The following is a 15,230-nucleotide window of genomic DNA, read 5'->3' on the forward strand; positions in this document are numbered from 1 at the left end:
ATGTTTTACACTATATTATTTTTTTATAAACAAAAAAAACAACATTTTAGTATCTCCATAGTCTAAGAGTCATTTTTTCTTTTTAGTTTTTAGCCGATTATCTTAGGTAGGGGCTCATTTTTTGCGGGATGATAGGACGGTTTTATTGGCATTATTTTGGGGGGCATATGACATTTTGATCGCTTGCTATTACAATTTTTGTGATGTAAGGTGACAAAAAAAAACTGTGGCTGCTTCTGGCAACGTTTTCATAGGTAATGGCCATGCAAAAACTCTAGCTGTGACGTGGAAAAACATCATGGAGGATCTCAGAACAGTACCTTTCAGGTATATTAACATTTAGGGCATACCTGAAAATTTAGGTGAGTCTAGGGAAAGTAATGCCCACAGAGCCTGCCCACCCCTATGGGTACATCTAATTTGCATATTGTGCTTTTGCAATGTGTAACACCCCAGAGTGGCATTACCACCTTTGCACCCCACCACTATCTCCTATGGTTAACTTAATGTGTTGCTATGTATTAATTTCCAGGTTCTGCAAAATGTGTATTCTTATTTTGTAACTGTTCAAGTGTAATATGCCTGGTTCACCAGCAGGTGGCAGCAAGCATGGCAGAGCTATCTTACAGAGAATGGAGCTTTCTATTCCATTCTAACACCCCCCTCTGTGATGTGGTGGGGGTGTCACACTTGCAGTTCTAGTTAGAGGTCAGTGTGGTGTGTACCCCCTGCTAGGGGAAGGAAGCAGGAGCCCGTCCCTGTTGGACGAGCCCTGTTTAGGCCAGTTAGAACACCTTCAGCTCTGCTAGACATGGAGGCAGAAGCTGGAAGCCTCAGAAGCCAGAAGCAGAAAGTTTTCCCTGGACAGATTTAGATACAGACCAGACTACAAAGTGAAGTACAGCCTAAAGAAGAAGTTGAATTCTATAGCTAGCCTGTTAGCACAGCAGAGCCAGAGAGCAACTGATGTAACAGTGAGGAGTTTGCCTGCCACAGTAAATGCCAAAGCCTGCTGGGAACCGAGATAAAGTCTGTAAACTGTTTGGAGGGACATTTATTTAAGTAAAGTGTCACGGTCCTGGTTGTGACAGGGACTAGAAGATCCAGGAGACTGGCTGCACGCGATTGACAGCCTCTTTAGATTCACCTTTCTGTGTTGTTGCTGGGGGTGACCACACCTCTTGTCTCAGGTGTAGCTTAAGTGGTCATTCCTTCTCCACTATTTAGTCCGGCCTCACCCATCATGCTATGCGTTTGATAGCTCCTTGTTTGTGGAAGTCCTGGTGTTGGTTCTCTCTGAGTTCCTGCTCGTTGTCATACTTCTGTAAGTTAAGTTTATCTACTTTGTTTGACGTTTTCCCCTACCTCCTGATATTAGGCCTGAGGGAGTCTCCTATTCCTTCATCTGGGAAGGAATAGGCCATCCGTGTCCTGACACTATCTGCAGGGCCCTGTTAGGGTTAGATAGGGCTTAGGTTCCTGCATATGAACATTCCTACCATCTAGGTCTGTTCATACTGATAGCAGTCAGGGCTCGGCATAGGGACTCACTAGGTGTGACCATTTCCCTTCCCCTAGGTTCCAGACCTAATACCTTTTCCCTTTTGTTCTGTGTTCAGTGTGGAGTGTATTTACCATGCTGCACCATGACTTAAAGTTGCTGTTCCACTATATACAAGGTCTGGATTCAATCATTTCTTCAAATCCCTCAACTATTCTCCCTATTTGCTTTGATTCGGACGACAACGCCTGGGGTCCAGTGTATACAGGTAGGAGCACCGTGACACGTGCACAAAACCTTAAAGGACAGTTAGGCAACCCTACTCCACGCATTCCTACACTTGGGTACCATCTACCACAGTATCACTAAAAAGGGGCCCTGTGCCCTTGTTGCTTCACTGCAACTGGCGTCACTACTATATCTCAAAAAAGGGACCCCGTGCCGCTGCCGTGCATGCAAATGTTTACACCAATGGTACGTCTACCTCTGAAGAACTTCTTGTATCAATGAATTTATAGACAAGAAATCTAGAATAGATTGAAATGACTTTATTTGTATTGATGCACAAATCCCTAACAGCATACCACTGAAAACATATTAATGTACCAAAAGATATACAATATATACATTTATAAAGTAAGGTCATTCTATTCATTTTATTAAACTTTTTTTTTAACATAAACTAGGATTACTTTACATTAGTGCATGTTTACATCCTTGAACACTGTAGCAGTTGCCACATTATACTGAAATCTCCAATAGTAATATTAGAAATGACATGATCTTTTTGCATAGTGTTTTCTGTTCAGTGGTAGACGCTGTCTGTGCATCACAATAACTAGGAACTAATATCATCTATTTATCATGTCTTTATAGTTTTAAGTTGTGCGTAGTCAGGCTAACGCCTCTGGGTGTATTGCACCTTCTAATGAGCATACTGTAGCGCTTAGGTTTCTGAAATTTCCATAAATAATTACCGTATTTTAAATACTGCTATATAGTACACTTAAACAGAGGCGCACTACTCTGCACTTAAACAATGCCACCTTACTGAAAATCCTAATGATGTCTGTATACAGCACATATAGACAATGCTGCCATAGAATATTCATATGAAATGGCCCTCTATTGTATACCTAGACTATGCCACCATACAATAAACCTAAACACATCACGTACTGTACCTTACACTAAATAATGTCCCCAGTTCACTTAAACAATGCCCCTACTGAATACATATAAAATGATGCCACACTGTACAACTAAAAAATACTGCTATACTGTTCACCTAAAACATGAGAACGTAATGTACAGTACAGACCAAAAGTTTGGACACACCTTCTCATTGAAAGAGTTTTCTTTATTTTCATGACTATGAAAATTGTAGATTCACACTGAAGGCATCAAAACTATGAATTAACACATGTGGAATTATATACATAACAAAAAAGTCTGAAAGAACTGAAAATATGTCATATTCTAGGTTCTTCAAAGTAGCCACCTTTTGCTTTGATTACTGCTTTGCACACTCTTGGCATTCTCTTGATGAGCTTCAAGAGGTAGTCACCTGAAATGGTCTTCCAACAGTCTTGAAGGAGTTCCCAGAGATGCTTAGCACTTGTTGGCCCTTTTGCCTTCACTCTGCGGTCCAGTTGACCCCAAACCATCTCGATTGGGTTCAGGTCCGGTGACTGTGGAGGCCAGGTCATCTGGCGCAGCACCCCATCACTCTCCTTCATGGTCAAATAGCCCTTACACAGCCTGAAGGTGTGTTTGGGGTCATTGTCCTGTTGAAAAATAAATGATGGTCCAACTAAACGCAAACCGGATGGAATAGCATGCCGCTGCAAGATGCTGTGGTAGCCATGCTGGTTCAGTATGCCTTCAATTTTGAATAAATCCCCAACAGTGTCAGCAGCAAAGCACCCCCACACCATCACACCTCCTCCATGCTTCACGGTGGGAACCAGGCATGTAGAGTCCATCCGTTCACCTTTTCTGCGTCACACAAAGACACGGTGGTTGGAACCAAATATCTCAAATTTGGACTCATCAGACCAAAGCACAGATTTCCACTGGTCTAATGTCCATTCCTTGTGTTCTTTAGCCCAAACAAGTCTCTTCTGCTTGTTGCCTGTCCTTAGCAGTGGTTTCCTAGCAGATATTCTACCATGAAGGCCTGATTCACACAGTCTCTTCTTAACAGTTGTTCTAGAGATGTGTCTGCTGCTAGAACTCCGTGTGGCATTGACCTGGTCTCTAATCTGAGCTGCTGTTAACCTGCGATTTCTGAGGCTGGTGACTCGGATGAACTTATCCTCCGCAGCAGAGGTGACTCTTGGTCTTTCTTTCCTGGGGCGGTCCGCATGTGAGCCAGTTTCTTTGTAGCGCTTGATGGTTTTTGTGACTGCACTTGGGGACACTTTCAAAGTTTTCCCAATTTTTCTTAAAGTAATGATGGCCATTTTTCTTGCCATAATACAAATTCGAACTGTCTATTCTGGAGGACTATCAGCTGTGTATCCACCTGACTTCTCCACAAACGCAACTGATGGTCCGAACCCCATTTATAAGGCAAGAAATCCCACTTATTAAACCTGACAGGGCAAACCTGTGAAGTGAAAACCATTTCAGATGACTACCTCTTGAAGCTCATTAAGAAAATGCCAAGAGTGTGCAAAGCAGTAATCAAAGCAAAAGGTGGCTACTTTGAAGAACCTAGAATATGACATATTTTCAGTTGTTTCACACTTTTTTGTTATGTATATAATTCCACATGTGTTAATTCATAGTTTTGGTGCCTTCAGTGTGAATCTCCAATTTTCATAGTCATGAAAATAAAGAAAACTCTTTGAATGAGAAGGTGTGTCTAAACTTTTGGTCTGTACTGTAGGTAACAGCTACAGGAAAGCTAATTTCTTAGGCTACATTCACATTAGTGTTTTTGCTGGATCCGGCAGGGTTCAGCAAAAATGCTTCCGTTACTGATAATACAACCTTCTGCTTCTATTATGAATGGATCCGGTTCTATTATCTTTAACATGGCCAGGATGGATCCGTCATGAACTCCATTGAAAGTCAATGGGGGATAAATCCGTTTTCTATTGTGTCAGGGAAAACCCAATGACTTGCATTGTGGGTCATGACGGATCCGTCTTGCTCCGCATCCCATGATGGAAAGCAAACCGCAGCATGCTGCAGTTTGGTTGTGCTCTCACACCGGAAAGCAAACGGAACGGAATGCATTTTGGAGCATTCCGTTCTGTTCAGTTACGTTTTGTCCCCATTGACAATGAATGGGGACAAAACTGAAGCGTTTTTTTTCCCGGTATTGAGACCCTATGACGGATCTCAATACCAGAAAATATTAACGCTAGTGTGAAAGTAGCCTTAAAATTCAATTCGGGTCCGATTCAGCTTATCTGATCCGGGTTAGAATACATTTGATGAGATTTTACAGTGAGCATATCTCTCTTTCTATCTCTCATAATTCAGGTTCAGTAGAATCAGAACTTCAAAAAGAAATTGGGTCAAATTTCTGAATGTTAGAATTCTTTCAGCCATCTCTAGTAACAGCATCTTTATGACCTATAGACTAACTTTCATGCAACCTCAGTTTGCTGATCATGAAACCCTATGACCACACAAGTAGTACTATAGGGCAGCCAGTCAAATTAATAGTTTACCATATGGTCAGATTGAGTACATCAGAGCCACTATAAGGCTATTTTCATACACTGCACATATGATCAGTATTTTGCATCCCGGTTTTGAATTAAAAGGCTATGAACACCTTTGGAGACAATTTTTTTAATATCACATTTTACTTATTTTGGGCTAAAAATATATTTTTTCAATTGGTCTTTATCAAACATTTCCCTGATGACAAACCATGTAAACTCAGAGAATCTCAACCCTGTACAGAGAAAGGGGCTAAAACTATTAAATGAAGGCCAATTGAAAAAAATATATTTTTAGCTCAAAATTAGTACAATTAAATAATAATAAAAAATACTTAATGCCAGAGGTGTCCATAGCCTTTATAAATACAGATGCAAATACAGACCAAATCTGCTCTATGTGAAAATGAAAGGGGGCTGCCACGAGAAAAAAGGAATGAAAATTCTTGCGGCGCTCCAAGGAAAAGAACATTTGCTGAGAGTTTCAGGATGGCACTGATCCCTTCCTCAGGTAAGGTACACCTTGTGTGAAAATGGCTTTGCTAATGGAGGGAAAGTCATGGACTTACTCTATAGCAGTGGTTCTCAACCTTTCTAAAGCCGTGACCCCTTAATACAGTTCCTCATGTTGTGGTGACCCCCAACCATTACATTTTTTTCCTTGCTACGTCATAACTAATTTGGCTACTGTTATAAATTGTAATGTAAATATCTGATATGCAGGATGTATGCCCGGCCAGGGCATGTGCAGTGTCCCGGTGTGAAGCTGAACTCCGCTGAGATTTTCCATAAACTGTCGGTTTGCGCATGCGCAGATCGTCAAAACTCAGGAACGCCTCCTCACGTCATTAGCAGTGCGACGGGAAGTCAGGAGGTAGGGAAATCTCACGAAGTAGGGTAATGTAACGCTACAATCGTGCAGCCCTAATAGGAAGCCTCAGACAACCCCTCGGAAAGGGCCAATCGACCCCCAAAGGGGTCGCAACCCCTAGGTTGAGAACCGCTGCTCTATAGCATCCATTTGCTGTAATAGAGCATATAGACAGGCTCTGTCATGATTAGAAATGCCCAATAAAGAGAATTTATGTTTATGGATTTTTTATACTCAGAACAGCAGTTGTCACTTTCAAAGTCCTCCCCCACTATTACCCAAGGGGACCTGTTCTAAGTGATTTTGCACTTATATGTTGTCTTAGCAGGGTTAGAACTGCAGTTTCCCATATGTCGCATGTCTTTTTTTTGTTATTTTGATATTTTTGTCATAAGGTCATCTTTGCTTGTCCGAATGCTTGTATTGGCAATTTGGAAATCTTGACTAGGCCTAATTTCCCTGGACAGTCTTATTTCTTAGACCTTTGGGTTAAAAGAAAAGCTTGTGTGGCCACACACAAATATAGGCTTATTAGCAGTGTCAATTGTGTATTTTTTATAATATTGTGTGTCAAGACTACAAATAAATAGGTAAACATTTTACTATGTATGTTGACTGGGTTTTGTTATTCAAATTTTAATGTTCATCTCCACAAACAGACAGGCAAGATTAAAACTCTTGCTTTATAGTCACATACCGTACATATTCTATAAGTTATGATATGGATAATAAGAACTACATACTGTAGGTTGAGAATAAAGTTTAAAGGTTTAGTACACCTGATGTTACAATAGTCACTGTGTTAAAATAGTGCAGGATCTATATACAAAATATGGCTGTTATCAGATATATACAATATGACTGTAGAAATATTTTCACATGGAGAAAATGTTCTAAATTGAAGTTTCGGACGTTAAAATAATCCCTTTATTCCATTCAGAATAGACAGGCAACCTAGGTGCTCCAGATGTTGAGGCACTATCATTTACATTAGAACTTACAGCTCTACTCTACCAGGCTAATGATGTATGCAATATACAAACAAATTCATTTGACGTCCTTGAAAAAAGCATTTTGTTATAGATGTTTCAGGAGTTCAATATCTGTTACAAAAATTGTTGACAATTATTAAAATTGATAAATGACTAAGGTCATGCAAATTACCCAAAATGTGCATTTGAACATATTACTTAGATGCACGATCTCCTAGTACAACAAATAGTTCCCTGTTTTTCTTCAGGAGATATCCAGTCCACCCTAGCTGTGTTCTTACAAGCTCAGGTCAACAATGACATGTTCAAAAATCTGTGTATTTCCTTTAAAACTAGAGGCAAAAATAAAATCCCGTCGATCGGTTGACACTGCGGTAAAGGAACGAGGTGCTTGTATGTAGATCTCTTTGAACTTCTCAAAAATCTTCTTTTGAGGATCCCACTGGTATATTTGTGAAAAGGTATAATCACTCCCTAGTGCCAGGTAATATCTGTCCTTAAAGATAAAGGGTTGCAATGCCATAGCTCCACGAGATGGTAGTGCTTGGATGTCAACAAACTGCTTGTTGCTCCATTTCATGATTTTTGAGTCTCCGATAAACCTGGTCAATGAAATGTAGAGCTCATCTTTCATTCTAAAGCTTTTGACTGCTAGGACATCTTCCATGTTTGGGATGTCACTCAGAGGGGTGAATTTCTTTGCGCTTTTGTTCCACTGTAAGATGAGCGGTACTTGAGATCGGCTGGACAATATAAGATGAGGCTTCTCGTCAATTTCGATGAATTCTGCATCAGTGTCACGGAACCATTCATGAAGGGATTGGTAGGAGTAGAAGCCTTTGCCATTCCACTTATACACAGTTGTCAGGCCAGCCTTGGAGCTGTCAGCAATCGCAAAAAAGTTTTCTCCTTCAATCTGAAACAGCTCAACGTCATTTGGCTTAGAGATACGTGAGACCTCAATGTCTTGGAACTTTGTAAACTTGGCCCAGCTTTCATCATACTTGTATATGTGAGAGCCACCAAACAGTTGGGCTACCACCATGAATACTTGATCATCAATGAGTATGGCTTTGCATCCAACAATGGACTGGCCTGCCAATAAGAAAACTAGGTTACAAAAAATGTTGTGCAACACAATCCAACTTTATTGTTTGCAATTTTCATTAAAAAAAAATACAATATATCACTTGAATTTCTGGTCCCCCAAATATTTGCCCCATATACAAAAGGTAGGCAGTTGGATGTTTACTCTTAGGGATGCGTCAAAGTTCAACCTGTCCAACTATATCCTTGAGATACTGTAGGTGGTAGTAATGTCTGGGAACTGTTCATTCCCTGTTTGCTATACTTATTCTAGGAAATTGCTTGTATTAATTAACCATGTGATAACTCAGCCATTCATATTATATGAACCAACCCTATTATATTATGATTTGGGGGGAAAAATGAAAATGAAAAAATTTAATTTAGGTTTAGAATTTGATCACATGCCATGCATAGACATGTACAGGACAGCACAAACGTTTCTTACTTCTGAATTCAGATTCAGCTAGTATACTCATATGAAAAAAATATTTTAATTTATGTTATTACCTGTAATGTTGTCATAACTTCTGAAGTTCATTTCAATGTGATCCCATTCCAAGACCATACAGTTTTCCATGCTTGGTTGTGCTATAGCCACAAAGACATCATTCTTATATTGAAAGGTATCGACTGACACAGACTCGTACGGCAAAATTTGATGAATGACAAAATCTGTAAATTAACGGCATGAAAAATTATTATAATTTTTTTTTTTATGGTTGCGTGCACATTTTCTAGAACACATCTTCAACTCTTTTTAAGTTACTCTAAGGCCTTTTCACACAAGGATGGGAAAAAGCTGACTAATTTTCAAGTCACTGGTCCTGATTGCAAGACAGTAGTCAGAGGGAGGTTCACCGAAAAAAGCATATTGGGGCACCGTGCGTCACTTTTACGGTCTAAGATACTTGTGCCCTACTTGACTAAGGGATATAGAAAGGGGTTGTGGCCTAAGATTAGATACTATGCACCAAGATTGCTTCAGAATGTAGCTGGGCAGATTTCCAGTTTAACTGCCCCAGTTACAGTGAGAAAGTATTCTGTACAAAAAATAAAATAGTAGTAAGATCTCCAATGGCCTTTTCTGATGGACAGAGTATACAAATAAGTAAAAAATATTAAATAACAAAAAATACAAAGAATAACTACTGCCAAAACAACTCCCTGCGTGAATCATTTATATACCACAAGATTGCCTGACAGTGAATGTGTCAAAATTAACTAATACATTTTTTTTTTTATTAATTAGGGTTATTATTATTGCCAGAAAAAAAATAGGTCATATGTAAAAACCCATATTTACTATTTAGTTTTTCAATTTATAAGCCTAAAAATTGTAAAACAAAACATAAATTATATGAATAAAAATTATATGAAAAGAAATCTAAATTATTCTCGGAAAAAAATAAAATAAAATCACATTGCTAGCCCAACAAATAAAAAAAATTATATATAGTCGTGAAAATTGACTAAATGATTTGTGGTCCTGAAAAGCAAAATTGCTCTATTCATGTTTTTCTTTTGTGACATGGCAGTTTTTTACTTTGTAAAAGAAAAAAACAGAACGAAGCAGCATGCTGGTGTAGTAAACTCAGGCTTTGTTAAATTCACAAAGGTAAGTGATATAATCACCATGCTCTGTTGTGAAACAGTCACAACAGCTGTATCAGCATTTTACAGTGTCTCGATCCGATGCTCCAGGTTGCTCTTGTCCGGTCCTGTCGCTGCTGTGTATAACTGGAGGTAAGTTTACAAAAATACGGGAACCTCATGGACATTGGCGCAGGAGCTCGATCGCAGTAGATAAGATCGGTAATTTTTAAAATGCCTGAATTTTATTAAAAACAACTAATAGAGGGCAAATTGGTCAAAAGGTCAAGCATTTTATTTTGGACACAGATTTATTTTTTGAGTGCCCATTTTCTATGCAAAATATAAAAAATACTTAAGCAAAAAAGGCAACCAGGCTTGCTGTGATATGAATGTAATTACTCCCAGCCCATTGGATACAACATACTCCACCGGCTACCAAGCGTGAGTCTGTAAACTATATAAACACCATACTTAGGTTTGAGAGAAGGGTGTATATGAAGAGGAGATGCCCGGCCAAATTCTTAACCCTATGGCAGGGATGGTTATCAGTACCAGGACTGGTACTAGGACACAGTACCAGGACACAGGTACTACTAAGAGAATGCCTAATGGAGCAACTTGGCATTTTATGACACCTGGCCTGAAGTTTCTTACTGGATTAAGGTATTCGCAGAGAATTGTAGGTTGACAGGTTGGAGAGAATGGAACTTATCTTCTGTTCCCTGGTCTATGGAATATTATACCTGGTTAATATAACTATTTATATACCTAATCTTCCTCATATGTGTACCTATGGCAAACCCACAGTTTTTGGCCCAAGTCCTTCTGTCCCTCTTTGCTCCTTAAACGTCCCTCTTTTTGATCTGAAGTATAGATTTGTATCACTACATTTACAATATTGATCCAGAAAATGCTTGTCTGATTCATCTCTATGTATATTAGAGCCTGCCTTGTATATTATTTCATTATTACATGCAATTTGGATTTTTGAAATTAGTATATTCAGATAATTTTTCAGTATTGTGTAAAAGAAAACCACTGAAGTGTATAGATAGGCAGGAAAAATAGATCTTTCACACAGTGAAACAGAATTGTCCCTCTCTGACCTTCCAAAAAGTTGGGAGGTATGCATTTGCTTCAACCATTCTGCTATACTTCTATATATCTTGTTTGCTGTGGTTTTCTCTCTGCGGGGTTATTTGGGAGGGGAGGGAAGGGTTAAAACATACTGGAGAGCATTGTGTAAAATGTTACTAGCATTCACATCATTTTCGCATTGAATACACTATTCTATGTATTTTTTTTTGTAATTTATGCTTTATTGTAAAGTTAATTTTTCAATAAAAATTAGGCTTGATTAAAAAAAATTGCACCCTGCCATTGTTAGGTACAAGAATGAAAATGCACCGGTAGAGAATTGTGATGTTTAAATGGAGTGAACATTATGGACGTGAAAGAGAAACGGGGGTGATGCCCTCATTATAAAAAAAGTCTTAATTTTAGGAAAAAGTATCACAAGTAATAACTAGAGAATGGAGCTTCGGATCAACAAAAGGACATATTCCCTCTAAGGTCAGGACATACCGGTTGTTATGCAGTCTGTATCAAAGCTTGTTATTTCATTCAGCTTCTTCCCTTGATACTCAGATGGCCCGGCACAAAGCACATCGGACACAGTGGAGTTTGTCATCTTCAGCCATGAAAATAGCCACTTAGCTTTACAGTCACACTCAAACCTATTGCCCCGCAAATCTCTACAAAATAAAGATGTAGACGTGGAAATAACATAGACTGTGACACATTTCAATTGCAATTTACATTTTTTTAAAGGAATATATTTGCAATCCTAATTTGCAGACAATTAGGGAGATTTATTAAAACCAGTATAAATAAAAACTGGCTTAATTATCAATAGCAACCAATCAGATTACACCTTTTCCTTTACACCAGTTTATCTCCATGGTAGCAGACAATGGCCTGATCCTGCAGTCATACTCGCTTTTATCTGTCTCCCCTACATATGGTAGGTTAGCAAGAAGTAGTAGGCAGATGGAAGGCAGTAATGTTGTAAGATGATTCTACACAGAGCTTGTTTGTAGTCTGTTACAAACTTACCTGTCCTGTCTTCAGCGGCGCAATTCTCTGCTTAGGCACCGCCTTGCCAGGAGAAAGGCGCTGCTGATCATGCCCCCTGGTGACGCGACCACATCCTTAGCAAAAAGATGCAATGCTCTGTTTTGCCCCACAGTGGGCTTGTGCTGGAGGAGATTAGCAGTGAGCCGATTGCTCAGCTGCTCTATTCCTGTTGCTGACTAATGGAGCACCGAGTCATGGACCTATTAGGTCTGCGCTCTATTTAAATACACCAGTGAAAGTCTTTGACTCACTAGCTGTGTTCCTGGTTCTTGCTGCTGTGCTCATTTGGATTGTTTGTGCTTTTGACCCTGGCTTGTCTTCTGACGACTCTCTATCTCTTGTTTGATACTGCATAGTTCGTCTGGATCTGATCTCGGCTTCTCTTCCAACCACTCTTTGTCTCTCGTTTGGTACTGTCTAGCCCGACTTGTTTTGACCCACTTACATACTGCTCTGTATTGTGTTTGTCTGTCTTTGTTTGTTAGTCCGTCTCTGCACTTATGTAGTTTAGGGACCAACGACCAGTTGCAGTCTAGCTATCTAGGGTTGTACTGCAAGTAGGTAGGGTAAGTGGGCTGGGTACAAGCCTTAGTACTCACTGTTTTTAACTGTCCCTGCCTACAGTTGTTACAGTTACCATGGATACATAAAGACCCACATAACAGCTTTAAGCAAAATGGTTGGACATTTTTTATTCTAATTACAATCTATAACAATGTTGCTCCATCTTTCCATTTGGATGATTAAAACCATGTTTTAACTACATTTACAAGCAGGCAATGCAGACTTCACTGGGACACTAGGCTGCCTGATCTCTGTGAAATCCTGGGGCATCAATGCTAACAACAAGGGAAATCTTTTCCACAAAAATTTGGTTGAAGATTATGTAGATGAGTCTTTTTTCATCTCTGCTGTTTTAGAGAAAGATCAGGCGATTACAGACAGCTGCCTCCTGGCAAGGATCTCTCTTCTTTACAGGTGACATACAGACACATTGATTAACATTAAAAGTAAGGGTGTTTTCTCAGGCGCACACAATGTTAAAAATATGCAGACTGGGAGGAAACCTGTATGGCTGCCATTTAACTTACAGAATGTATTGCCACCAATAGGTCAAAGAAATGCTCCATCAGTTCTTATTTGGACAGATATCAGTAATTTACCAGCAGTATTCTAACCTCATCATTTGTTTCATTCCAGCTCAGTTGCAACCATCAATTGTGGTCATCTATTCCCTAGCCTGACCACCTGACCAGACTTTGCTCTTATGTGTTGTCAGGGGGTCAGTCTGTGGTTTACTGCATCTTCCCTCCACCAAGCTTTGCAATGCGTGTTCCTCTGCAAGTAGCCCCCTGCATAGAGTGTTGTGAATAGATCATTTCTGCCCTATATAAAGGACCAGGAGGGCAGTGATGTAATATGTGTGACGCTCCAATGTTTAGCTGCACAGTTATAATGCTCCCGTGAATCACTTTCACTATCTCTGCAATATGTTGACTGTGAGTTGCCTGTGTGGAGAGTTCATATTATTCCTATGAGATGCTGCTTCACCCCACTGTTTCCTGCCTCCTGCTCCTAAGAAACATATTACTTGCAATGGGGAGGCAGGGCTGAACAGGTGAACCACCGGTATGATAAGAGAGGTAAGTCCCATTACCCACAATGTCTTACTTACTATACAAGAACTCCCCATCTTAGTGCCCCTGAGCTGGTGGTAAAAGGCACCACTGAATAGAAAATAATTAGATGTTAGAGTAAATTCAAGTAGTTCAAGTACCAATCGGTTGTGTGCTTGGTATTGGCGTCCCCTTGTACTGAGGAACACTTCGACTGCCTTAAGTTCCAAATGATTGGGAATTGAGGAATATAATGCCTCTACATCCCTCTCTTGATGCGAGCGATGTTTCATCTTCCACTGAAACCCCTTCAAGGCGACCTAACAGATCACCTGTGTCCCTGATGTACGAGGGTAATGCCTTCACAAAAGGCACCAAGATTCGATCCACGTAAATCCCCACAATTGTGGTAAACTTAAATTTAAAAAACTATACATATTAGGTATCGCCGCATTCGTGAGAACCTGCTGTATAAAAATATCACATGACCTAACCCCTCAGGTGAAAACCGTATAAAAAAACAACAAAAAACAGTGTCACCTTACATCACAAAAAGTGTAATACCAAGTGATCAAAAAGTCATATGCACCCTAAAATAGTACCAATCATCGCATACCGAAAAAAATGAGCCCCTACATAAGACAGTCGCCCAAAAAATAAAAATAAACTATGGCTTTCAGAATATGGAGACACTAAAACATTTTTTTTTTCAAAAATGCTTTATTATGTAAAACTGAAACAAACAACCAAAAAATATTTGGTATTGTCGCATCTGTAACAACCTGTTCTGTAAAAATAGCACATGATTTAACCTGTCAGATGAACATTGTAAATAAAAAATTAAAACGCTGCCAAAACAGCTATTTTTTGTTACCTTGCCTCACAAAAAGTGTAATATAGAGCAACCAAAAATCATATGTACGCTAAAATAGTACCAACAAAACTGCCACCTTATCCCGTAGTTTCCAAAATGGGGCCACGTAAACTACAGAATCAGGGTAATAAATATTGAGTTTTTGTTTGGCTGTTAACCTTTGCTTTGTTAGCAGAAAAAAATTGACTAAAATGGAAAATCTGCCAATAAAGTGAAATTCTGAAATTTCATCTCCATTTTCCTTTAATTCTTGTGGAACACCTAAGGGGTTAACAAAGTTTGTAAAATCAGTTTTGAATACCTTGAGGGGTGTAGTTTCTAAAATGGGGCCATTTATGGGTGGTTTCTATTATGTAAGCCCCACAAAGTGACTTCAGACCTGAACTGTACCTTAAAAATTGGGTTTTGGAAATTTTCTTAAAAATGTTAAGATTTGTTTCTAAACTTCTAACATCCCAAAAAAGAAAAAAAAACATGATCCAAACATAAAGTACCGTATATGCCGGCGTATAAGACGACTGGGCGTATAAGACGACCCCCAACATTTACACTGAAAATATAGAGTTTGGGATATACTTGCCGTATAAGACTACCCCTTTTTCAACACACAGCAGTACATTACTGCATCCCACCACCATCCCTGGGTACCTCTGCCATCCCTGAATCCCACCACCATCCCTGGGTACCACTGCCATCCCTGCATCCCACCACCATCCCTGCATCCCACCACCATCCCTAGATACCACTGCCATCCCTGCATCCCACCACCATCCCTAGGTACCACCGCCATCCCATGGTATCACCACCATCCCTGCATCCCACCACCTTCCTTGTCCTCCCTCCCTGCCTCCCAGACCCTAAACATGTGCCACCTATAC

General features: G+C 39.6%; 1 protein-coding gene across 2 annotated transcripts in view; it reads right to left on the reverse strand.

The window, feature by feature from the left end:
* Window positions 1–6,020: 6,020 nt before the first annotated feature.
* LGI2 (leucine rich repeat LGI family member 2) overlaps window positions 6,021–15,230 on the reverse strand; it is a 59,119-nt gene continuing 49,909 nt past the window's right edge. For both annotated transcript variants that reach the window (XM_044283678.1, XM_044283594.1), the window contains 3 exons: window positions 11,311–11,480; window positions 8,641–8,805; window positions 6,021–8,139 (listed from right to left, as the gene is read on the reverse strand). In XM_044283678.1, coding sequence (XP_044139613.1) covers window positions 7,322–8,139; window positions 8,641–8,805; window positions 11,311–11,480 — 1,153 coding nt within the window. In that variant the 3' untranslated portion in view covers window positions 6,021–7,321. The remainder of the gene's footprint in view (window positions 8,140–8,640; window positions 8,806–11,310; window positions 11,481–15,230) is intronic.

The sequence above is a fragment of the Bufo gargarizans genome, chromosome 1, assembly GCF_014858855.1.
Source record: "Bufo gargarizans isolate SCDJY-AF-19 chromosome 1, ASM1485885v1, whole genome shotgun sequence".
Lineage (NCBI taxonomy): Eukaryota > Metazoa > Chordata > Amphibia > Anura > Bufonidae > Bufo > Bufo gargarizans.